Source organism: Hemitrygon akajei, chromosome 9 (assembly GCF_048418815.1).
Source record: "Hemitrygon akajei chromosome 9, sHemAka1.3, whole genome shotgun sequence".
NCBI classification, from domain to species: Eukaryota; Metazoa; Chordata; class Chondrichthyes; order Myliobatiformes; family Dasyatidae; genus Hemitrygon; species Hemitrygon akajei.
In genome coordinates this window covers 76521155-76547351 of record NC_133132.1, presented here as the reverse complement: position 1 = coordinate 76547351, position 26197 = coordinate 76521155, and the positions used below count along the sequence as shown (strand labels likewise).

The 26197-nt window shown below is 43.5% G+C and overlaps 1 protein-coding gene across 1 annotated transcript in view; it reads left to right on the top strand.

Moving 5' to 3' along the window:
* LOC140732802 (uncharacterized) overlaps positions 1-26197 on the top strand; it is a 237808-nt gene that overhangs the window by 106088 nt on the left and 105523 nt on the right. Inside the window, exon 4 of the mRNA XM_073055435.1 lies at positions 21417-21523. Within this exon, the coding sequence (XP_072911536.1) occupies positions 21417-21523 (107 nt within the window). The remainder of the gene's footprint in view (positions 1-21416; positions 21524-26197) is intronic.

Genomic DNA, 26197 nt, shown 5'->3' with positions numbered 1-26197 from the left:
CTTTTTTAGCCATTTTGTCAACCTGGCCCGGCATTCCCCTGGACCTGCTTCCTTGTAGACCTTTTAGAATGATGCCCTCTAGTTAATATTGTTTCTTCTCAATGTTGCTGCAAATGTGTAGCACTCCACTCTAAATTTCATTTTCCACTCTTCACCAGCCTGACTATGTCTTCCAGAAGTTTATCTGCATTATGTCTCCAAAGTCTGAATCTGAAAACTTGGAAATTATGATCTTTACTCCCAGGTCCAAGTCATTGATGTATATTTGGAAAAGCAGTGGTCTTAGCACAGATGCCCAGGGAACTTCAGTGGGCACTTTTCGTCAGTTTGAGAACAGAAGAGTTTTAACTCTTCCCGTCTATCCTGGTAAAGATGTTATGAATGCTCACCTTATCGACACTCCTATGGACAAACCAGCTCCCATGATACTATTAAATCCAAAAGTCCCATTTACATACTTAAGTTGGTTTTTCACAAACAGCAGAACCAGTTTTCTCTCTTTCTTTCTCCTCTTTTATGAACTGGTCTTTGTTATTAACCTTATGTTCTGTTAATGCTTTCCATTACGGCACTGTGCAGGCTTGGTTACCATATCGAGTGATTTTGTTGTGTTTTCTGACTTGACACTTTGGACATCTGTGAAAACGGAAGCTATTGGTTAACTGGAGACAGCCTCTGGGTGAAATCTCACAGCCCTGGAATCACTCTAGTAAATAATCCCTGTGCCACTCTAGGACCCTCACATTTGTTTTAAAGTGATATGATCAGCGTTATTATAGGCTACCAAGTGTTTCAACATGTTTTCATTGCTCCTGCATTCTTTACCTCTATTTATAAGCTACAGTTCCCGTGTACTTTAGTTATGACTCTCAACATGTTTGACTTTCAATGATCCCTAAACCCAGGCAGCCCTGTTCCTGCACATCATTTAGAACTGTGGCATTTAGTTAGCATTGCCCCTCATTCTTTCCCCATCCTTTCATCTATCTGTGGATTCTTGCAGTTTATTGCTGTCTTCTCCACTTTTTGTATCTGATGCACCATCAATAACTCTCCGAGACGTGAGGTGAGATATAGGCTTTTATTGGCTGGAAGAAAGAACAAGCAGCAATTGACCACCACACTACATCCTGGAGACTGAGGCCAGGGCTCAGGCTCCAATCGCCTTTATACCGGGGTCTGTGGGAGGAGCCACAGGAGCAGTCCAGACAGGTATATATAGTTCACCACATTCACCCCCCCTTTGTTTTAAAAGAGAGTCCCCATGGGGCGAAGTTTCTTACAAGTATATTTACAGGTTAAGTCTATCAGGTGGTCGAATCTGTCGCTGCGATCTACGTAGCACCGGCTGTGATTGCACAGGTGCCGGTGGTGATTGCACAGGTGGTGGTGATTGCACAGGTGCCGGAGGTGGTGATTGCACAGGTGCCGGTGGTGGTGATTGCACAGATGCCGGTGGTGGTGATTGCACAGGTGCCGGTGGTGATTGCACAGATGCCGGTGGTGATTGCACAGGTGGTGGTGATTGCACAGGTGCCGGTGGTGATTGCACCAGAGACGGTGGTTGTGCTGGTTCCGGCCTAACTGGAGGTGTCAGCCCACTAGGCGTCAGTGATCCCTCATGCGTGTGCGAGGCGCCTGGTATATGCGCGTGCGAGACGCCCGGTATAGGAGTGTCGTGAGGAGTCTGTGTAGGGCTCGGTGTGCACGGTGTCACCTCGGGTACAGAGTTAATAGTTACCGTGGAGTGTTCGGGGTAGTGGTCTGCTGCTCCTGCGGGCGCCAGGTCACGGACGGAGACCGTGTCCTCCCGCCCATCAGGTAAGACCACGTAGGCATACTGGGGGTTCGCATGTAGAAGGTGAACCCTCTCGACCAGCGGGGAGTATTTATTGCTCCTCACATGTTTCCGGAGCAGCACTGGCCCCAGGGACGTCAGCCAAACTGGTAGAGTGGTCCCAGTGACAGACTTCCTGGGAAAAGAGAATAGGCGCTCGTGAGGGGTGGCATTGGTGGACGTACATAACAGGGAGCGGATAGAGTGGAGTGCCTCAGGGAGGACCTCCTGCCATCGAGAGACTGGCAACCCTTTTGACTTAAGGGCTAAAAGTGTGGCCTTCCACACTGTGGCATTCTCCCTCTCCACCTGTCCATTTCCCCGGGGATTATAGCTCGTGGTCCTACTAGTAGCAATACCCCTAGCCAGCAGGTATTGGCGCAGCTCGTCACTCATAAAGGAGAACCCTCTATCACTGTGGATATAGCAGGGATATCCGAACAGAGTGAAGAGCTGGCGCAGGGCTTTTATGACGGATGTGGCAGTGGTGTCGGGGCAGGGGATGGCAAAGGGGAACCGCGAGTACTCATCGATTATGTTGAGAAACTAGACATTGCGGTCGGTGGAGGGAAGGGGGCCCTTAAAGTCAACACTCAATCGCTCAAAGGGGCGGGTGGCCTTGATAAGTTGCGCCTTTTCAGGACGGTAGAAGTGCGGTTTGCACTCAGCGCAGACTTGGCAGTCCCTGGTCATCGTCCTGATGTCCTCAAGGGAGTACGGCAGGTTCCGGGCTTTCACAAAATGGTAAAATCGGGTGACCCCTGGGTGGCAAAGATGTACATGGAGGGCGTATAGCTGGTCGAGCTGTGCGCTGGCACACGCTCCCCGGGATAGGGCATCAGGGGGCTCATTGAGCCTTCCAGGCCGGTACAGGATATCATAGTTGTAAGTTGTAGGTTCTATTCTCCACCGCAAAATTTTATCATTTTTGATTTTGCCCCACTGTTGGTTGCTGAACATGAACACAACTGAGCGCTGGTCGGTCAGCAAGGTGAACCTTTTGCCGGCAAGATAGTGCATCCAGTGCCTAATAGCTTCCACCATGGCCTGGGCTTCTTTCTCCACCGCGGAGTGCCGAATTTCAGGGCCTTGAAGGGTACAAGAGAAGAATGCTACCGGCCTTCCTGCCTGATTGAGGGTAGCAGCCAGCGCGAAATCGGAGGCGTCACTCTCTACTTAGAAGGGAAAGGTCTCGTCCACCGCATGCATCGTTGCTTTGACAATGTCCCCTTTAATGCGGCTGAAGGACGTGCGGGCCTCGGCAGAGAGAGGAAATGTGCTGGACTTGACCAGGGGGCGGGCCTTGTCTGCGTAATGGGGGACCCATTGGGCGTAATAGGAGAAGAAGCCCAGGCACCGTCTGAGGGCTTTGAGGGTGGTGGGAAGAGGGAGTTCTAACAGGGGGCGCATACGGTTGGGATCAGGGATAATGACCCCGTTCTCCACGACATACCCAAGGATAGCGAGTCGGGTGGTTCCGAACACACACTTGTCCCTGTTATAAGTAAGGTTCAGGGCTTTGGCCACTTGGAAAAATCGTTGGAGGTTCGCGTTGTGATCCGACCAGTCGTGACCACAGATGGTGATGTTATCCAGATAGGGAAATGTGGCCTTCAGTTGGCACTGGTCCACCATCCGGTCCATTTCCCTCTGGAAGACAGAGACACCATTTGTGACACCAAATGGGACGCGCAGGAAGTGATAGAGCCTGCCGCCCGCCTCGAAGGCGGTGTAAGGGCAGTCCTCTGGGCGGATGAGGAGCTGGTGATAAGCAGATTTCAGATCTATGGTCGAGTACACCTTGTACTGAGCTATCTGGTTGACCATATCCACGATGCGGAGTAGGGGGTACGCATCAAGCTGCGTGAACCTATTGATGGTCTGGCTATAGTCCACGACCATCCTATTTTTCTGGCCGGTCCGAACAACAACCACCTGGGCCCTCCAAGGACTTGTGCTTGGCTCAATGATCCCCTCCCTGAGCAGCCGCTGCACCTCCGACTTAATGAAGGCCCTGTCCCCCGCGCTGTACCTCCTGCTTTTAGTTGCCACAGGTTTACAGTCGGGGGTCAGGTTGGCGAACAGTGGTGGGGGAGAGATCTTGAAGGTGGAGGGGCTGCAAGTGGTGTCAGTAGCGCGGCTGTCGGCATGGTGCTGGGTGGGATGTGCCGGTCGGTGTGTGTGTGTGGTCAGTAACGGGGTATATGACGAAGCCCCACAAAACTGAGGATTCCTGACAGTGAGTGGTGGGAAGGGCCCGTCATATGCCATAGTCACACTTTTGAGGTGGCTCTGGAAGTCCAGCCCCAATAGCACAGGCGTGCACAGTTGAGGCATGACCAGTAGCGCAAAGTTCCGATATTCTGTGCCCTGCACCACCAATGTCGCTACACAATCCCTCCGGATGTCTGTGGAATGCGACCCAGAAGCCATGGTGACCCTCTGGCTTACCGGCCGTGTCACTAGTCCGCAGCGTTGCACCGTGTCCGGGTCAATAAAACTCCCGTGTCAACCAGGCAGCTAGTCCTGTGCCCCTCCACCAGGATGTCCAACATTGACCTTGCAAGCTGGTGTGGGGCGCTTTGGTCGAGGGTTACGGAGGCCAGAGATGAACCACCGTCTTGGTGTCCGGTAAGCACTGGTGGGTCGGGGGCGGGGCGAGGTGGCGCCGACAAAGATGGCCGCCCCCATGTCTCGCACGAGGCGGGCAGGCAAGATGGCGGCGACCAAGATGGCAGTCCCCATGCCCCATGCCTCACACGCAGCGCTGCCCAACCCCGCTCGTGGTTCAGACTTACAGACCTTGGCGAAATGGCCCTTCTTCCCGCAGCTGGAGCAGGTCGCTTCTCGGGCCGGGCAGCGTTTTCAGGGGTGCTTTTCGAGTCCGCAGAAGTAGCACTGCGCGGACTTGCGACTGGCAGCAGCTGTAGTCGGTTTCGGGGAGTTCGTGGACTCGCGACTGGCAGCGGCAGTGGTGAATACCGGCGGGGGATCGCGCGGCTGGACAGCGTCAGCGTTGTGCAGAGCAGCCTCCAGCGTGTCGGCCGTCTCGATCGTCGAGCATAAGGTAAGATCGGCATTTTCCAGCAGCCGCTGGCGCACGTATACTGACCTGATCCCCGTAACGAAGGCGTCTCGTACTAGCAGCTCCGCATGTTGTTCCACCATCAGTCCTCTGTAGTCGCAAGTTCGTACGAGTGTCTGTAGGGCTTGGAGAAACTCAGTGCTCGACTCATCAGGTCGCTGTCACCGCGTCGCTAAGTGATGTCTTGCGTAGACGGTGTTCACCGGCCGTAGGTACTGTCTTTTTAGGGCGTCCAGTGCCCCTTGGTAGATCGGCAGGTCTCTGATAAGGGAGAATACTTTCGAACTTACTCTGGATAGTAGTATTTTGTACATTGTGGCAGGCTCAGTCACCGGAATCGCTTCCAAGTATGATTGGAAGCATGCAAGCCAGAGTTCAAAGGCAAGAGCTGCTTCTGGGGCTTGGGGGTCCAAGTGTAATTTTTCCGGATGTAAAATACTTTCCATGTTTTAAAACTTCCAGCCAATAAAATTGATGCACCATCAATAACTCTCCGAGACGTGAGGCGAGATATAGGCTTTTATTGGCTGGAAGAAAGAACAAGCAGCAATTGACCACCATACTACATCCTGGAGACTGAGACCAGGGCTCAGGCCCCAATTGCCTTTATACCGGGGTCTGTGGGAGGAGCCACAGGAGCAGTCAGTGGGGGGGGGGGGGGGGGGGCGTGTCCAGACAGGTATATGTAGTTCACCACAGGCTCATTGCTGAATTATTTTTCCGGATGCCCTGTGTAAGTCATTAGTATATATGGTATGAAACGATGGTCTCAGCAGTGATCCATTTGGGACAGTAACTCTCTACCATCTTCCAATCTGTAAGGTATCTGTTTACCACCACCCTCTGCTTTCTGCCTTTCAGCTGATTTTCCATTCAGGCAACCACTGAAATTTAATTTTACAGGCCTCACTTTTTGCTAATTGTTCTTCCATTGAAGCTGAACTGACATTGTGGAAATCCAGAGTAAAAGCGACAGATTTTTAACCTGAAGGCAAAGCGAAGAATATCAGAAAGAAGCAATATGAAAGCTGGCAACTGTTTTCCACTAATAATTTAACCTCAAAGTTGACCCACTGACATTTGGAGCTGTGTTGTGGAATAAAGTGAGGGCTTAGCTTGTCTGTAAACAAAACATGGATAACTGACTGCTAAGGTGATTATTGTTAAAAGGAGGTAGTTAATTATTGATCAGTGCTTGGATTGATCATTTTGAATCTTTACTTTACAAATATTTTAATTTAACAGTTCTTCCTTGAGGCTCTGCAGAGTATCCATTTTGTACTAAAACACTGGAGCAGATTCATTGGAATAATGCCAACAGCACAGATCCCTTGGAGTATATCCATTTCTTTATATCACCGATGACATGATTATACTGTTTAGCTGCCTCCTCAGCCTTCTGTAAGTGTTTAGTTAAAAAGAGGTAGCTTAATATTTGATCAGCTTCATTAATATCTCATCTTCATTGTAGAAGCCCTCTCACATTGTGTTGGCTAGACTGTGATGAGAGCTTTTATCTCCCATTCAGATGGTTATGGATTCATGCCCAACTCTGGGACTTGAGCACAATCCTGTATGTTAATATTCTGGTGTTTGAGAAGAGAAAATAAATCAAGGTCCCATTTATCCATTTGCATAGATCGTGAAGGAACCTTGACAATATATAAAGAAGAGTAGGGTAAGGTCTCCTGATGTCTTGGCTTTGAGTTATCCTTCCTCCACTATCAACATGGTCAATGATCTCACTGTGCACAACTGGCTCTCATGCTTATCAGATAAATACACCTCCAACCTGCATTTGGCTCCAAAACTTACTGAAGTGATCTGAGAACACAGACGATGCTTTAAAATATTTGCTTTGCTCAGACATGGGCCTCAGGTGGATCCCCATTAATTTCACATTAAGTGCATCTGCTTCACTGTTTCAAAATTGCAGTGTTACGTCATATGATCAATTGCAAAAGAGGCTTTTAATGATTATATTTCCCTTTTTAATAGTTGGATCTTTCTTATTCATAAAAGCAGCCAGAAGGCAACTCATCATGGGGACTTCTCCAGTGCCATTTAGAAACTGGGCACAAAGGAGATGCTCTGCAGTGAGACTTCATCCTGTTTCAGTTCCATACATGTATGATTGTGGGAAGCAATGTTGGAAATTGCAAAGTTCACTTTGCTCAATGCTTGGACTCGTGTGGAGAAGCTGGGTAGCGGAGAATGGAATGGAAGGTCATGGTGATATTAGGATGGGACAAAGTTCCTTTGAGTCATTGATAAGTACACACTCCAGTTAGAGAGGTTTGTCCACTTATTCTCTGCATTTCCATTCTAAGTAAAAAAAAAAGGATGAATATAGATGACATTGAGGAAGTGTAGAACTCTTAAAACGTCGAAGTCTGTGCTCATGAGTGATTTATGGATTAAATACGACAGAACCATGTATAATATTGGAGTAGACAAGTGGTGTTTTGAGTTCATGAGAAATGGATCTGTAAGTCTTCTTCCATCTTATCGTGACTGTAAGTGGAGTGGGCAGGTGATGAGGTGAGTGCCAAGGCCAGAGTGTGCTGCATAGCCATGCTTTTGTCATTGAATTGCTTGCCTGTGCTGTAGAAATTGAATTCTTTATCCAAATGCTTTGGGATTATCGTAACCATACTCCTTGCTACACTTGTTCATCTGTAGCAGAGCCGAGCTTCACACACTTAGTTCACTCACTCCTTCTGTATCTTCAATAGCCCCATACGCTGGCTTAGTGTTGTGACTCTCCTTCCTTCTCCTGTTCTACTCTATTCCCTCTATTCTTCTTGTAGCCCCATTTCTCTCTCTCTCTCCCACCCCCACACCTAGGAGAAAGGACTGTTTTTCTCAGTTATTGAGTCTTTGTTCTCCCTGCCCCTGTCTCGGCTTTGTGTGAGTGGGTGGGTCTTCTCTCCTTCAAGCTTCTTCCTCTCTCTCTCTCTCACACACACACACACACACACACACACACACACACACACACACACACACACACACACACACACACACACACACACACACACACTCTCTCAGCAATCTCACTCCCCCACCATTACACCATCACTGTCCCCCCTCCATTACACCATCACTGTCCCCCCTCCCCTTATCCATCTGTCTCTCACTTGTTCAATATGTGCAGCACTGACGGAGGATTTCACACTGGAAATTAACTGCAAAGATGCCAATTGTGCAAGGATCATTTGTATCCTGAAACATCGATTACTATTATGTTGGTCTTGTTTCACTGACGACCTCTAAATCCCCCTGAAATTGTACAAATTGCATTATCCTTTGCCTTTGCAGTTATCCTGATGAAGTAGGAGTAGTTACACAGCATGAGACAGAAACTGTAACAATCTGCCCAAACCAGTGATTAAGTTATCTTATACAAACATCTGCTATTTTCCCCAATTCTATTATGTGGAGAAGAGTACATTGAGATACAGATATTGCCTTCAGGATTGGGTCTATGCTGGGGTGCATTGTACTGTTTTGACATTTAGAGTTTTAGTTGAGTCTGGGGATATATAGATTTTGTTTCCATGAAATAATATTTCTCTAGGTAAAATCTGTTTGCTGAATTTTGGTAGGTGGCGCATGTTTACATGTTTTTGCCTGTACAGTTTTTTTCATAATGAGAAGACAGACTTTACACCCTGTGGCCATACATCCTATAGGGAGGTTTAACATGTCGCACCCTTAGCTTTGGCCAGAGAGCATGACTGGCAACTGATGTAAAATGTAGGTGACTCCTACGTTATGGTCGTTCAGGTAATAGAAATTCGTCCTTACAGAATTCACAAATTGCTACCCGAGTATATAAGATATGGAATAAAGTTTGCTCTAACTTAATTTATGTGAAAAAATAATAAATAAACAAACAGAAAATTAATTATTTTCCAGACGGCACAGCTTCATATTACAAAAAAATTGCAAGATGGCCCATTTTAAAGAAATGCAAGTGCTCCATAATGCGGAGGTCACTTGTAGTGTCATAGCGAGGAAGGTAGAGAAGAATACGGCCCAGAATTTGCAGTCAGCAGTAAAGCAAAGTCACCTCCCACAGACTGAGCAGAGAGATCTCCATGGAGATCTAGCCATTCTGCATTAAGGATTTTCCATGTAAAAGTCTGACGACATTGTCCTTGGACTTTGAAAGCAGAATTCAATATGCAAGTGGCCCTCTATCGCTAGGTTAACAGTACTATTCCAAGGATGAATAGCTCCTTTCTGTGAATATAGAGATAGCCCAGCGCTTTGTTATGATGGTTTTCACTCTGACTTCAAATTGGATTTCTATTTAACTTGTTATTTCATCCTTCTGTGACACAAGATTCCTTAAAATTTTCCATCACAAATATAATCTCTTTCCAATACAGTGTGTTCTATTTAGGCTGGAGTACATATAGGCCAGGCAAATAAGACTAGCTCAATTAGGCAGCTTCATTGACATGGATGAGTTGGGCCAAAGGGCCTGTTTTCCACCCTCTACAGTTCATTGACTCTCTATGACTTTATCACACCAATGGAACAACAGGGCAGCAGTAAAGCTTATGACATGCCTTATGCTAGGAAAGGACAATCATTCTTCTAAACTCTAAAGTACAGGCCCGGCCTTCTCAATCTCATACAGCAAAGCGATTGTCCTTGGAACGAGTTCCAATGAACCCTCCGTGAAGTGAGTAAAAAGAATGGAGAGTCTTTGGAACCTCTACCTAAGAGGGCTGTAATTGCAATAAAAATACTGTGATCAGTAGGTATCTGGATATTAGAGGAATTAAGAGATCGAAGTATCAAGCAGGAGGAAGATTACCCATAATCTTATTAAGATGCAAACTGACGTGCTCTAGCTCTCATTACTTATTTCCATTCTGAAACACATTGCCGTCAGCTGTGGGCAAGTGTGCCTGATGACGGTCACCAGTTGGAAAAAAAAGCAGATGGTAAGCCACAACAGCACGTTAGTGAGGTGAATAAAAAGAACAAAAGCTGCCCAAAAGATGTGTGAAAAAAAATATTTACAAATAGACAAACGACAACAAATGTACAAAAATTTACAAATGTACAGAGGCTTTCTCCACGACACACTTTGTCATTGACATTACAGGATTGTGTAATGTCACGAGTGTTCACAAGAGTGTTCACTTGCAGTCCCGGTAAGCCTTCTGGTGTCCCGTCCAGTGGTATTTAAATGGTGTGTGATCAGATGGGTACTGTAGTCTCTGTAGGCTTTGTGTGATAGATGCAGGAAGGGTTAAATAGGGTTATATTCCACCTCTATCAGGGATGCTTTCACGGTGCTGCAGAAACTGCTGGCACTAGAAACAGATCAAGTAGTCATCCATCACATTGCTTGATGTGGGAAAATCTGACAAGTTTTACAACCACAAAGAACAAGGAGAGGAGTATGCATTTCCACATTCCCTCACGGCAATGCAATGTGTAATGCAGCAATGCAGGAATAATCATAGCCACTGATTATGTAAGAGATGCATTTGCATATAGTAAGTTCCCTCAAGCAGCAGTGTTGACGTTGATCGAGGAGTAATTATTAACAGTTCAGTTTTCAGAATAGCATCCTGGACTCTATTAGGTATAGCTGTGAGAGCAGGTGAGATGGACATCTCATCTGAAAGAAGGTATTTACGATAAAATAGCTCCTTCTTGTTATTCCTCTGGATTGCCTGTCTAGAATCTGCTTAAAACCCTGGTGTTAGACCTGAAACCACAGCCTTCTGAGTCACAAGCAAAGTTTCTGTCAATTCACCTACTGCTGGCATAACAGAATTCCTGTTACTTACACAACATTGAAGTATTTTGGTACATCTGTTTTATAATGTGCTGCATTAATGAGAATCAGCCAGGTATTGCCTGGAATTGCAAGCATTGTCAGAGTTAGTGGAAAATAAGATTAAGGGAGATACATTTGAATTGGTAAATTATTGTTTATAATTGTCATTTAAGTACAGTGAAAAACTTGTTTTGCATGCCTTTCAGACAGACCATTCCATTACAACAATCCACTGAGGCAGTACAAGGGAAACTATAACAGAATTCAAATGGAGTTTGTGTTTGTTTACATCCAATTCACTTTTTCCTGATTTCAGCTGATTCAGCCCATCACCTCTACTGCGGCATAGGCCACTGACAGCAGCTCAGCAGAATCCTCTGTCCTGGCCAGTCTCCAGGTATAGCCCATCTTTGAAGATCCTTCTTCTCCCAGGGATGAGCTTCTGCTGGCATTTCCATAGCCCTGGGCTTTTATAGGATAGGGTTGCTAGCCCCATGCCCAACCCTCCTACTTTCACAGCCAGGCTTGGGACTATCTGTGGCAGAGTTATTTCAATGCACCTGATATCAACAAATAGATGAGAGCAATGGGTGTGGGCTCCCAGCTCTTGAACCGAAGACATGCACTTGAGAACTAGTAACATCTCCAGACAAATGTTCCAGTATGGGTACAAAACTGACATCTACCCAGTAATGTGGCCATCAAGTTGCCAGAAAAGTGGCAATCAAGGAGCCTAGCACCAGCCAGAACAAAGCAGCTTGCTTGTTACCCCATCCACAACCATCACCCCATTCTCTCCACCACAGTTACAGTAAGGACCATCTATAAAATGCACAGCATTTACTCACTCAGATTACTCCAATAACAGTTCCTAAACCCTTAAATGTTACCACCCTGTAAGACAAGGGCAGCGGGTACACGGAAGTACCGTCTGTACACGGGCCATGCCTCATTCTCATTAATACCATCTGGAAGGAGGTACAGAAGCCTGAAGGCACACACTCAATGATTCAGGCACAGCTTCTTCCCCTCTGCCATCTGATTTCTGAATCAACATTGAACCCATGAACACTACTTTTTTAATTGTTATTTTTGCACCACTTATTTAACTACTTAATATATGCCTAATGTAATTCACATTTCTCTGTTATCATGTATTGCATTATACTGCTGTCGCAAAGCTAACAACCTTCTAGACCATATATGTCAAACTCAAGGCCCGCGGGCCAAATCCGGCCCGCGGTGGAATTATCTTTGGCCCGCGAGATTATATCTAATTACTATTAAAGCTGGCCCCAGTAATCGAAGCGCCTATGGCGTATGATATGGCTAATGCTGAGTTTATTCAGATACCAGGTTTTCAGGGTTTTTAGTGTTTATTCGGCAGTCTTGCTCGGCAGTCTTCTTCATAAGAAACGGAATTTGTAAAGTGAAACACTTTGTAGTTATAGCAGAGACTGAGACACATGAGAGCAGGCTGAAAAAACGGAGGCAACGAAAGCTGCGTTCGCACGCGTCCGACTGATCCGGCCCGCATGAAGCTGCATTTTGCTCAATCCGGCCCGTGACCTAAAATGAGTTTGACACCCCTGCTCTAGACATATCCCGGTAATACTAAACCTACGTAATTCTGATTCTGCTCTTTTCGATCTAAATCACGGGAAGATTACACCTACTAACCATCACTTCTGTCAACTGGAGCAGTACAAAGAACCGTTGCATGATGTGTAGTTGCTCTGTGGCCGTGAGTTGCCCCACCCTTTCAACTGTCACCATTTACATTTCCTGCCTCGTCCTCAGGTTGCTACTTTGAAGTGTTAAGGCCAAGTCAGATTTTCCTTTGCTGCACTATATTGTAAATCACTAGTGAAACTGATGCTGGTTAATTTACAGTAGGATTTGAACTTAATCTAGTGAGTGCAAGACAATGTCTGAGACAGGTATCACATCGAGATAAGCCTTGCTTTGAGATGTATTGGTTTTATTCTGTGCAAGTATTTTTGATCATTTTAGAGTGCTGAGTGCAGAGGAGGTTCCTGAGAATGAAGGATGAAATATAGTAGTTGGTGCCAAGTCTATGTATTTATTTTCTGCATCTACTTGATTCTAATCAGCTTTCCATCTTTTCTGGATAAAATGCTGATCCTTTGGGCATGACTGCAATCCATTTACCCTCCTTATCTTCTTTAGAGTCAAACCTCTTCAGCATTGTAGAGAAATAAATGAGTGCTATTAAGGCTGTACTGCCAATTAACTGTTCATTGAGGGATTATTTCTTTAACAAGAGATGATTTGCTGTTTGATAATTAGTATTCCAAAACCTGATGTTCTCAGGCTAACTAGCTGCTTGCAGGCTCAAATTGAACAATGCAGAAATTTAGTTCTGTTAAACCACAGGTCCCCATCATTCTTAAAAGAACGTAGAGAAGTCCTGTCATGTTTGAACACAGAACACAGAATGGTCAAGCAGAGCTACAGATCCTTTGGTCCACAATCCCTGTGCTGATCATATATTAAAAAGAAACCCAATCCCATCTGTCTGCACATGATTCAAATCTCTCTATTCCCTTTATGTCTGTATACATGCCTCTTAAATGCCACTAGTATTTGACATTTCTCTCTGGGGAAAAAGTCTCTATCTGCCCTATTTATAGTCTCATCATTTTATAAACTTCAATCCTGACTCCACTCAAGTTCTGCTACTCTAGAGGAAACAATCTAAGCTTGTCCATCCTCCTCTTATTGCGAAAATCTCGGCGTAGATACCCTAGGCTTCGTATCCTAATTGGTTCATACCCAGTTTGACGCCCTTGATGGGCGAGAAACATCAGCAAAATGATGTAATTCATATTGAGCAATCTGCTGAATGCGTATGGCCTTGGGGAGCAATGAGGATGAAAGAAAAGAGAGATAATGTACTCACAATAGCCAAGTACAAGCGGGAGAGAATTGCCCTTTCACTGAACACTGAATAGTGAGAGATGTTCAGACTGTACCTTGAATCATATGTGCAGTTCTTGTCATAAGAATGAAAGAGGGTGTTCTTAAGAACAAAGGGATTGAAGAACATGCCTGGTGATTGTGTAGAGAAAAGGAACAAGGAACAATGGAATCAAGGCAATAAACCACAGGAGAAGAAGTTGCTCATGTTCCAATAACAGAATAGACAGTAAGGAAACAGATTTTCAAAATGTAACATAAGCTGCTTAAAAGCAAATCTAGTCAATGGATTTTCAGGATACATAGTCTCACAAGATTCTAGACGTGAAATCGATTAATGTATTGAAAAGGGAAGTTGAGACCTTCTGGAATAAAAAAATGTATTAAGCTGCCCGAAATGGCAAATGATAAGTAGGAAAGAAATAATGACAAATAGACATCGAACTGATAGAAGACTGACCAAGAAAAATGTTTTTGTACATGGTGTATGGGAGTGCCATATAGAGTTATTTGTCATTGTACATACGATAGCAAAGGTAAATATGTAGAATTGTTTGAAGTCAAACCATGATTAGGTAAAATGCTGCATAGGTACAAACCAGTATAAGGAAAATTCTCAGAAAGTTACTGCTTCACGCTGTTTTGTGGGGGAGAATTGATGACCAGTTGTCAATTCTTTGAGATTGACCCATATCAGAGCAATGACATTAAGGTAAGACAGGAGAAACTTGATAAACCTTTAAAAGAAGTTAGTCAAATAAATCAAAGTCACTAAAGGAACAATAGATTTATTGAGTATGTTCACAAGAAAATGAATCTCAGGATTGTATATGGTGACATACAGTATATATACCATGAGAATAACATTTAGTGTTGAATTTTTAAACTTATTTTTTAAAACAACAAACGTCTTCTCCACATCCACTCTATCTAGACCTTCTAAAACAGGGTGCTGTGAATTCTCTCCATGATCCTGCCCAAGTAATCCTTAGCAATACCAGAGTTGTCATTTTTTGCAGCAATGAGATTTCCAGCACCGGAAGAGCTGCTGCACATATCGAATGATATGTGACCCAGGGAATTGGGTTACTTCCCCCAAGTAGGAACATCTAGCTTCTTTGGTGAACAAATGGTGAACAAAATGGACCAAATTGGCTTTCTTACCAGCTTTTTGAGTTATAAAAACTGCCTCTCTCACTTTCCACCTCTGATGTTTGTGCCACTCTGAGCAGGGTGAATGTACGGAAGGCAGCTGGTCCGGATGGAATACCTGGCCGTGTGCTCAGCGTCTGTGCAGGGCAGTTGGCCGGTGTCTTCACGGACATTTTCAATCTGGCCCTGGCCCAGGCAGTTGTCCCCACAAGCTTCAAGATTGCCACTATCGTGCCAGTGCCAAAGCATTCCACTGCCAAGGGCTTGAATGACTTCCGCCCATTTGCACTCACCCCCATCATTGCAAAGTGCTTTGCGAGACTGGCTCTATCACATCTGAAATCCTGTCTGCCCACTACCCTGGAACCCCATCAATTTGCCTATCGCACCAACAGGTCAACAGAGGACGCCATCTCCACGGCACTTCACTCTGCCCTGACCCACCTGGACAGCCCCAACTCTTACGTCAGAATGCTATTCATTGACTTTAGTTCGGCATTCAATACTGTGATCCCCTTCCAAACTGATCGCCAAACTTCACCAGCTTGGTATCAGCTCATCCCTCTGCAATTGGACCTTGGACTTTCTGACTAATAGACCCTAATCTGTAAAGTTAGATAACCTCTCCTCCTCCACTCTCACCCTGAACACTGGCGTACTTCAAGGCTGTGTGCTGAGCCCTCTTCTGTACTCCCTTTTCACCTACGACTGTGTTCCTGTACATCGTTCTAACTCCATAATCAAGTTCGCAGACGACACCACGATGGTTGGCCTGATCAGAGGGGATGACGAGACAGCCTACAGGGACGAGGTCCAGCACCTGGCCGCGTGGTGTGCCAACTATAACCTGGCCCTTAACACCCAGAAGACCAAGGAGATCATTGTGGACTTCAGGCATTCTAGGAGCCACACTCACATTCCCATCTACATCAATGGAGCTGTAGTGGAGCGTGTATCAAGCTTCAAATTCCTTGGTGTCTACATTTCCGAGGATCTCACCTGGTCCCTCAACTCCTCCATCCTGATCAAAAAAGCGCAACAACGACTTTATTTCCTGAGGAGCATCAAGAAAGCTCACCTGTGTCCCAGGACACTGACAGACTTTTACCACTGTACCATTGAGAGCATACTCACCAACTGCATCTCAGTGTGGTATGGCAATTGTCCCATTTCGGACCGCAAAGCACTCCAACGTGTGGTGAAAACTGCCCAGCGGATTATCGGCGCCCAATTGCCCACCATTGAGAACATCTACCATAAATGCAGCCTGGGCAGGGCAAAAAGCATTATCAAGGATACATCTCACCCTAACCATGGACTTTTTACTCTCCTCCCATCCGGTAGGTGCTACAGGAGCCTCTGCTCCCACACCAGCAGGCTCAGGAAGAGCTTCTTCCCTGAGGCTGTGACCCTGCTGAACCTCACATCACAGCACTAAGCAGTATTGCACCCATATTGTACTATCTCAGTACTTTTATATTTGTGTGCTGTAACAGTTACTTTTTATTCGCAGCTATTTTGTAAATAACACTATTCTTTGCATTTCTGGTTAGATGCTAACTGCATTTCATTGGCTTTGTATCTGTACTCGGCACAATGACAATAAAGTTGAATCTAATTTAATCTATAAAACCGTAATTCATCGAAGCAGAGTCAGGCCATTCAGTCCATTGAGTCTCCTCCACCATTCCACCATGGCTGACTTATTGTCCCTCTTAACTCCATTCTCCTGCCTTCTTCCCGTAACCTTTGGCACCCTGACTAATAAAGAACCTATCAACCTCTGCATTAACTATGCCCAGTGCCTTGGCCTCCACACCCTTTTGTGGCACTGAATTCCACTCATCCACTATGCTCTAGTGTCTGGCTCTAACTGATGTCATTCTACTCTGAGGCTGTGTCCTCTGGTCCTAGACTCCCCTACTATTGGAAACATCCTCTTAACCTCTATTCTATTTAGACCTTTCTATATTTTCCTACCTATTATCTTCCCCTCCATCTCCTCCTCCTCCTCCCTTTCTTCTATGGTCCACTCTCCCATCAGATTCCTTTCTCTGCAGCCCTTTACCTTTCCTACCCATCTGGCTTCACCTGTGACCTTCTAGCGATCCTCCTTCCCCTCCCCCCACCATGTTATTCTGATGTTCTCCATCTTCCTTTCCAGTCCTGAAGAAGGGTCTCAGTCTGAAACGTCAACTGTTTATTCAAGTCCGTAGATGCTTCATGATCTGCTCAGTACCTCTTGCATTTTGTGTGTGTTGCTGTCAGTATTAAATAGGATTCAATGAGATCCCTCCTCATTCTTCTGAATTCCAGTAAGTACAGGCTCAGAGTAATCAAATACCCCTCCTACGTTAACCCTTCCATTCCCAGCATATTCTCATAAGCCTCCACTGAGCCTTTTCCAATGCCAGCACATCCTTTCTTAGATAAGGGGCCAAAACTGTTCACAATGCTCCACATGTGGTCTGACCAATGCCTTAAAAAGCCACTGCATTGCAACTTTGCTTTTATATTCTAGTCCTCTCAAAATGAATGTTAACATTGTATTTGCCTTCCTTACCACTGACTCATCCTACAAGTTAACCTTTAGGGAATCCTGCCCAAGTCCCTTTGCACCTCTGATTTTTGAATTTTCTCCCCATTTACAAAATAGTCTACACCTTTATTCCTTCTATCACAGTGCATGACAGTACACTTCCCTACATTATATTCCATCTACCAATTCTTTGTCCATTCTCCAAATCTGTCTAAATACTTCTGCACTCTCCCTGTTTACCCAAAGCTACTTGCCCCACTACCTATCTTCATATTGTCTGCAAACTTGGCCACAAAACCATCAATTCCTTCATCCAAATTATTGACATACAACATGAAAAGTAGTGATTCCAAAACCAACCCCTGCAGAACACCACTAGTCACTGGCAGCCAACCAGAAAAAGTTCCCTTTATTCCCATTTGTTGCCTTCTGCTGGTCAGCCAATCTTCTATCCATGCACACATCTTTCCTATAATACCATGGGCTCTTATCTTGTTAAAGATCCTCATGTGCATACTTTGTCAAAGGCCTTCTGAAAATCCATGTATACAACACCCACTGACTCATTTTGTCTATCCTGCTTGTTTATTCCTCAAAGAATTCCAGCATGTTTGTCAGGCAAGATTTCCCCTGTTTTATCATGTGCCTCCAAATACCCTAAAACCTCACCCTAATAATGGACTCCAGCATTTTCCCAACCACTGAAGTCAGGCTAACTGGCCTATACTTTCCTTTCTTCTGACTCCCTCCCTTCCTAAAGAGCGGAGTGGCATTTGCAATGTTCCAGTCCTCCAGGAATTAGTGATTCTTGAAAGATCATTACTAATGTCTCCATAATCTCTGCAGCCACCTCTTTCAGAACCCTGGGCTGTGTATCATCTGGACCAGGTGATGTGTCTACCTTCAGATCTCTCAGCTTCCCAAGCACCATCTCCTTGGTAATATCAACTACACCCACTTCTGTCTCCTGACACACACACATTTCTGGCATACGGCTAGTGTCTTTTACAATAAAGACTAATGCAAAACATTAAGTTTGCTATTTCTTTCCAGCATAATTTTTTTCAATGGTTGGATATCCACTCTTGCCTCTCTCTTACTCTTTATATATCTGAAACATATTTTGGCATCCTATTGGCTATATTACCTTCATATTTTATCTTTGCTCTCCTTATGGTTTATTTTAGTTACCCTCTGTTGGTTTTTAAAAACTTTCCAATACTCTAACTTCACACTAATTTTTGTTATATTTTATGCCCTCTCTTTTGATTTTATGCTATCTCTGATTTCCCTAGTCATCCATGGTTGTATCATCATCCATTTAGAATACTGCTTCATCTTTGAGATGTATCTGTCCTACTCCTTCCTAATTGCCCCCAGAAACTCCAGCCATTGCTGTTCCAACCAACTTTGGCCAGCTCCTCTATTGTGCCTCAGTAATTCCCTTTACTCCAAGTAGTTTAATATAATTAAAAAAATAGAATGCAAATTCACATAATCACTTCCAAAGAGGGATTCTAAGGCTAGAATAAACTTGCATCATCTTTTTTAACAGAGCAGGTTGAACAATTTAATCTGCTAGGTATTGCATGGGGGTGTAAAATGTAATCTAAAGGGTGGAAATATTTTGGCAAGAAAGAGAAGCAGCTGGGCCATCAAAGAATTTATTATGATTTTGTTCTCACAGCTATCACTATTAATGTGTTGGCAGAATTCCTTCGCATGAACATACAAATTAGAGGGAGGAATAGGCCATACTGCCATTTGAGCCAGCTTCACCATTCACTGCTATCATTACTTTCTATCATGTTGACTTTCCTGTCTGATCTCTATATCCCTCAGTCACTTTAGTACTCAAAGAATGAGCACAAGTGTGTGTTCTCAAGCCTCTGAGGAAGAGAATTCAACCTTGTTATGTTGTAATTATAAGCCCTTTAAATGGTGTTGAGCTACGGCAGTAAAGTGAAATAGTGGTAGAGGATCAGCCAGATCTTAACAGCTGGTTGAACAGACCGGAGGGGATCTACTGGTGAATTCTGCTCCTATTTCCTCTGCTCTTCTGTAATGATTTTCAATTTTGAGACGAGGAAGCTGATAGTTTTTCAAATAGAGTAGCTCAATTAATGTTTCATTAGTCTGTAGCTTGCTTATATGATTTATTGTGGTCTTTTAAAAGAAGAAAGCTACTATTTGTTACATCAGCTGAAACTATTTAAAGAAATCTACTAATGTTTCAGTTTAAAATAAATGATGTGCAAAGTGCAGCTTGCTTCTTCCACTCTACAGTTGAGATGCTGGAGAATTTCTCTCAATAATCAGGGTTAGAATCAACCAAGACCAAACTTTTTATACTAACTGGATAATAATAAAATTGCAGATGTTACAGAGCAACAAGTACACTTTTATATCAGTGGAACAATTTAAAACTGAGAATAGGCAATTTTTCTTCAGAAGGTTTCAAGGACGATAGATAATCCATCACATCCTATATTGTGCACTTCCATTTAATGGCACTTTGTTATGCAGCATGTAAATAAGCCCTTTGACCCAATGAGTTTGTACTAACCATCAAGCATCTACTTGTACCAATCATATACTAATCCCAATTTATTCTCCCCATGTTCCCCTCAATTCCCTCTAGATTCCACAAGTCATTTACACGCTCAGGATAATTTACAGTGACCAATTAATTTACTAACTCTGCTTCTCCAGATATGAGAGGAAGCAAGAGAACCTGGAAGAAACCCATGTGGTCACAGGGAAAGCAAGACAACTCTGTACAGACAGGAGTGGAGGCCGGGATTGAACTTGGCTTGCCAGCGTTGTAAGGCACAGTCCTACCAGGTGCCGCACTATGGCACCGTAGATCTGTCCTAATCCTACTGCAGATCTGCCCCATTTTGCTCACCTTCCTATCTGGATCTAATCAGGATCTGTTATTTCTATCCTGTTAACAGTAACAGCATTTTAACTTTTTCTTTCCTCCATATCGCACTCTGCACAACAGTTTCCAATTTGGCTAACTTTCAGAATATGCTGTCTTAAACCACAAGGACTCTAATTAGTGAGTAGTTCTGGCTTTAGTCACTTATTAAAATTTCCTTTAAGTTGCTATTAATAGTCCAAATATTTCTGTTTGACTGAAGATGTTGACAGGAATCTTAAATTAATGGCTTAAAGTAGATTTGGGACAGGTTACCAAGAAGTGTTTCCCTTAGAAGCCCAATAAGAAGTTGGCAAGGCTTTGATCTATCACAATTTACCTTGTCCAAAGCATCTCTCATGTGAGATCTGTTGTAATTAATTCTACAGTGTATCATGGTACTAATGAAATAATCAGGAAATGACTTTTGATTTATAGACGGGCCTAGATTAACTTTATTTAGACATTTCATTAGTAATCTGATTTGGATCAGGAAAAGTTTGTATTGCTAGAAATTCATCACTGGGGAATGGATTGTTAAAATGTTAAACCCTCCCACAAGTTATTCATGCTGAATGAGGTGATATGTATTATGTTTTGTAACTGCAAAACATAAAACTAATCAAAATAAAAACAAGAGAGTCCAGAATATGAGTCAAACTTCATTTTTACTTAAGTGAGGTGCATACTTATAATATGGTGGTGTGCTGACATTTGCCCTACATGTACTTTCATATGTAACCTGTAATGAATCATCCAAGCAACAAAGAATTCTTAATCAAGCAATATATATATATATACAATATTACTGATATATTAAATACACAACAATGTGCTCCATGGTTAAAATCTGGGCCAGTATAGTGATGTATGTGTGAAATGCCCGATCAAACCCATGGATACTAAAATTGTGAGAATAAACATCAAATAAATCAATTCAGTCAGTATTAAAGACAAGTTGGGACATGAAAGAGTCCTCCAACAAATGAGCCAAAGTCATGCTGGGGCACAGGAGAGGGAGTGGGAAGGATAAATGGAATCATCCTAGACACTTGAAAGGGCGTTAGTTCTGTCAGCATTGGTTTTGAAGCATCATTACTGAATGAACTGTCTGACTTTTCCTTCACTCAGGGGGCAAACCTGTGTATATATCCGATGATGAGGTAGAGCTTCAGTGCATTTTCACTAATCCATCTAAGAAGTATGACTTTGTCTGGAAGTTGATAGCTACAGATCAGGTGAGTGATAATGCCAGCACAACCCTTCCATGACTGCTAATTTTATAACCAGCGATTGCACTATTTACAAGTTTTTTTAGAAAGGAAATGAATGTCTGGCACATGCTGCCACTTGCGAGGAATCGTATTTATCTTAATCAGAAAATATGAAGACCACTTACTGTGGTGCTAGAAAGTTTGTAAACCCTGTAGGATTTTCTCTTTTTCTGCTTAAATATGACCTAAAATTGATCAGATCTTCACATAAGTCCTACAACTAGATAAAGAGAACCCAATTAAATAAATAACACAAGAAACATTATACCTGTTTACTTATTTATTGAGAAAAATTATCCAATATTACATGTATGTGTTTGAAAAAGTATGTGAACCTTTGCTTTCAGTGACTGTTGTGACCCCCTTATACAGCAATAACTTCAACCAAACAGTTCAGGTAATTGCTGATCAGTCCTGAACATCAACTTGGAGGAATTTTTGGCCATTCCTCCTTATAAACCTGCTTCAACTCTGGGATGTTGATGGGCTTCCTTGCATGAACTGCCTGCTTCAGGTCCTTGCACAACATTCTGTAGGATTCAATAGGTTCTAATAGGTACATGTAAGGTCAGGACTTTGACTTGGCCATTCCAAAACATGGATTTTGTTCTTTTTAAACCACTTTGTTGTTGATTTACTCTTGTCTTTCTGATCACTGTCTTGTTGAATTACCCAGTTTCTATTTATTAAGCTTCAGGTGACATTCTTCTGTAAAATGTCTTGATATGATTGCAAGGTGTCCAGGCCCTGAGGCAGCAAAGCAGCCCCAGGTGATGCTCCTTCCATCAAGCTTCACTGTTAGGGTGAGGTTTTGGTGTTGGTGTGCAGTGCCCTTATTTCTTCAAACATAGCAGTATGCATTTCTACCAAAAAGTTCAACTTTTGTTTCATCTGTCCACAGAAAATTGTCCCAGAAGTGTTGTTGAATTTCCATATAGTCTTGTGCAAACTATGAGATGTGCAGCAATATTTTTTGAAGAGCAGTGGATTCCTCCATGGTGTCCTTCCATGAACACCATTCTCGTTCAGTGTTTTTCTTATAGTAGACATGTGGACAGAGACGTTAGCAAGTTCTAGAGATCTCTGCAGGTCTTTTGCTGTTACCCTCGGGTTCTTTTTCACCTCCTGCAGCATTGCACATTGTGCTCCTGGTGTGATCATTGCAGGATGTCCTCTCCTAGCGAGAGTAGCAACAGTACTGAGTTTCCTCCATTGTAGATAATATCTCTGACTGTGGACTGATGAATACTCAGGTCTTTAGAAATGCTTTTCTAACCTTTTCCAGCTTCATGCGTCCCACAATTCTTCTTCTAAGGTCCTCTGAAAGTAGTTTTGATTGAGGCATGGTGCCAATACACAGATCTTTCTTGAGAAGAGAAGTCTCTGTCAGTGTGACCTTTTTTAGGGCTGGCACCTCTATAACCCATACCTTCAATCTCATCTGATTGATTGGAACAACTGACTCCAAATGGTTTTTGTAGAAGGCATTTCTCCAGGGGTTTACATACCTTTTCCAGCAAATACAAGTAATATTGGATCATTTTTCTCAATAAATAAATGAACAAGTATAATAGTTTTTTTTTGCTATTTATTTAATTGGTTCTCTTTATATAGTGTTAGGACTTACATGAAGATCTGATTACATTTTAGGTCATGTTTATACAGAACTAGAGAAAATTTTACAGGGTACATGAACTTCCTAGCACCACTGTATATCTCAGTTTCTTCTCTGGCTGCTCACTGACGGGTCGTCTAATGCAAACCATTACTGCCCAAGTCTGAGGATCTTCATTTAGTACGATAAATCTTTGAAGTCACCCTCTAAAAAGTCTGTTGGAGGAATTGGGGCTAGGGAGGTGAATGTGGTGCACAGAGGTGTAGTACATGAAAGAGGAAATTAATGTACACGTGTGTGAATATGTTTGCTCTCAACTTACACGGGGAACATTTGATAATTGAGCAGCATACCTGGGTGTTTTTTGAAGAAGTGACATATGCTGTAGCTTAAGTGGAACTGGTGGAGGTACTAAGATTTTCACAAGATATTTGAAACTGTTCTGCATTAAAAGTTATTATGAAAAATAACAGCTCACGGTGTAGGAGGTTACAGTAGATTGGCTGGCTGAGGAGTCAGAGTAGGCATACTGCTTTTACTCAGTCTGGCAAGATGTAATGAACGGAGCACCACAGAAATCATTGCTCGGATCTTAACCTTTCATGGCTTATACAGAAGAAGCCACCGAAAGTATGAATGCTAAATGTTCTGATGACACAAAAGGATAAGATAGAAACTGTGTTGTGAAGTGGATGTAAAGAGGTTAGAAATGAAGATAGATAGAATGACTGAGTGAGCAAGCAAAGCTCTGGAAAATGGCAAGTCATGTGGGGAAATGCGGAACTGTCCATCTTGTGCAAAAATAAAAGGTAGTATATCTGAGATGCAGAGGAATCCGGGGGGACATTTATTAAAGGCTGCACACAGGTACAGGCAGTATCTGGAAAATATAACACAAAGTTATCGTTCATTCCTGGGAGTACTATAGCTTCTTATTTCAGGAAGGATGTTCATGCCCTGGGAAGCTGATATTAAAAAGAATGAGTCATAGAGCCATACAACATGGGAACAGCTGCTGAGTTCCTCCAGCATTTTAAGTTTGCAGTGCAGGAGGCCTGGAGCGTGCTGCTGTCTCTCCGGTCACACATACCCACAGTCCTTTGCTGGTCCACTCAGGGGCCAGTGTCGGTGATTTGCAAAGCAACAGATTCATCTGGAGCTCCATGCAGCCAGTGGGCCGGGCAAAACGTCCCATCCCATCCCTGCAGTGACTGGAATATAAATGAGATGCTTTTCCTTACAGAGGGCTCTCTGCAAGCCAAATACCTCTCATAGCCCTGCTCCTTTTAGATTTAGATTTAGGGACTTCCACGTTGCCCAATTATACCCATGTGGCAATTGACCTACTAACCCTTATGTCTTTGCGATGTGTGAGGAAACCAGAGCATCCGGAGGATACCCACGAAGTCACTGGGAGAATGTGCTAATTCCTCACAGACAGCAGCAGGAGTCGAACTCGGGTAGCTGGCACTGTAATAGCGTTACGCTACCGCGATCCTAATGGAAGAGATAGATCAGGTGGGACCAAATGAAGAAGGATCACGCGTGTCACATGATCACATTGCAGAGTCTTTGTGAGCGCATTGCTGCTCCCAGTGTTCATCTGTTAGCTGGCAGGAATGGGAGCTGTGTGAGAGCTAAGTGCCAAAACGCGCTGTGTTGTGGGCATTGTGACAGATGCCTGTGATGTGACTTGCATAATCTGTTGTTGATGGTGGCAAGTACGTTGAATATTCATAGAGTGAGCATTTTTCTGAGTCATGTTGGAACTGGCATTGTGCAGAGAAACCTGTCAGACCTCATGGGGTTAAATCTAAAGCCTGCCACTCAAAAGCTGCAAAGCCCACTCATGCTGTTCACAGTTGTCAGCAGGGAAAGAAGTGAAATAGGCGGCTGGACCACCAACTTTTCTACTTTGACACACTGCAGGTTGGTTTACCCTGTTGATACCTCCAGGGAGAGCCAGAAATGACCCAGGTATATATAACATTAAAAACAATTATGAGCTGGATAATCCTGTGACTGTAAAGGAGTTTAGATGCTGATCTCTTTATAATATGCCTTATATTGTAGAGCCCTAAGCAGTCAGCTTCTTTGAGAGATATGTATGGCTCAGAACTGCAACCAGATCCACTTATGTTTTTGACTTTATCCTCCAAAAAGCACAAAGAATGAATGATTCATGGCAAGATTCATTACTGCAATTTTCCAATCATTTGCTCAAAATACCTATTACAAATCATGAAGGAAAATTAGAGGTGTGTTTAGAATGCTTTCTCAGTTCTTCATTTCTGCCTGCTTACATCACATCCACTTTGGGAAACTGTCTGGAAATCATGGTGCATCCATTTTTAATGAACACCCAAATGTATTGGTGAAAATACTACAGCTACAATAGCAAATTTTATGCAAAATAAATAACTCTCACCCTGTTTTAAGATTATAAACAGCAAACCAGTGGACTCTTTAAACTTTGTAGTGAAACTTGTCTGCAAAATTTGAATGTTTTTTGAATGCATCAGAAAACCTAAAAGAGCAATTCTAATATTTCAGGTAACTTGTCTGCAGCTATTTTCTCTGGTTTATTAATTGTTCCAGATTATATTTGTGGAATATTATAAAGAGGAAAGCAAAAATAATTTCCTGAAACTACATTCCAAAACAGAGTTTACTTCACAGGATAGAATTGTTCATTTAGAAGACTGATTCACCATTGGCATCCATCTCCAGAATATGAAAATGTTAGGGGACCTTGTCCAAGCAAGAAGCCTTGCATTCAGCAAACCTTTAGGTGAACTTATTTCAGTTTTCCTTGTATTGCCTTCATTTGGGCAGCACAGTGATTACTTCACGATATGCTACTCAGTGGAGCTGGGAGGTAGGCAGGCAGGTAATGATTTGTAGTAGTTACAGGAACCCAGCTGCAATTTTGGAGCAGTACAATGGTGCAGTGGGTGGTGCTGCTATCTCACCACTCCATTCGAACTAGACCTTCAATTACGTATGCGTGAGTTTGCCCATTC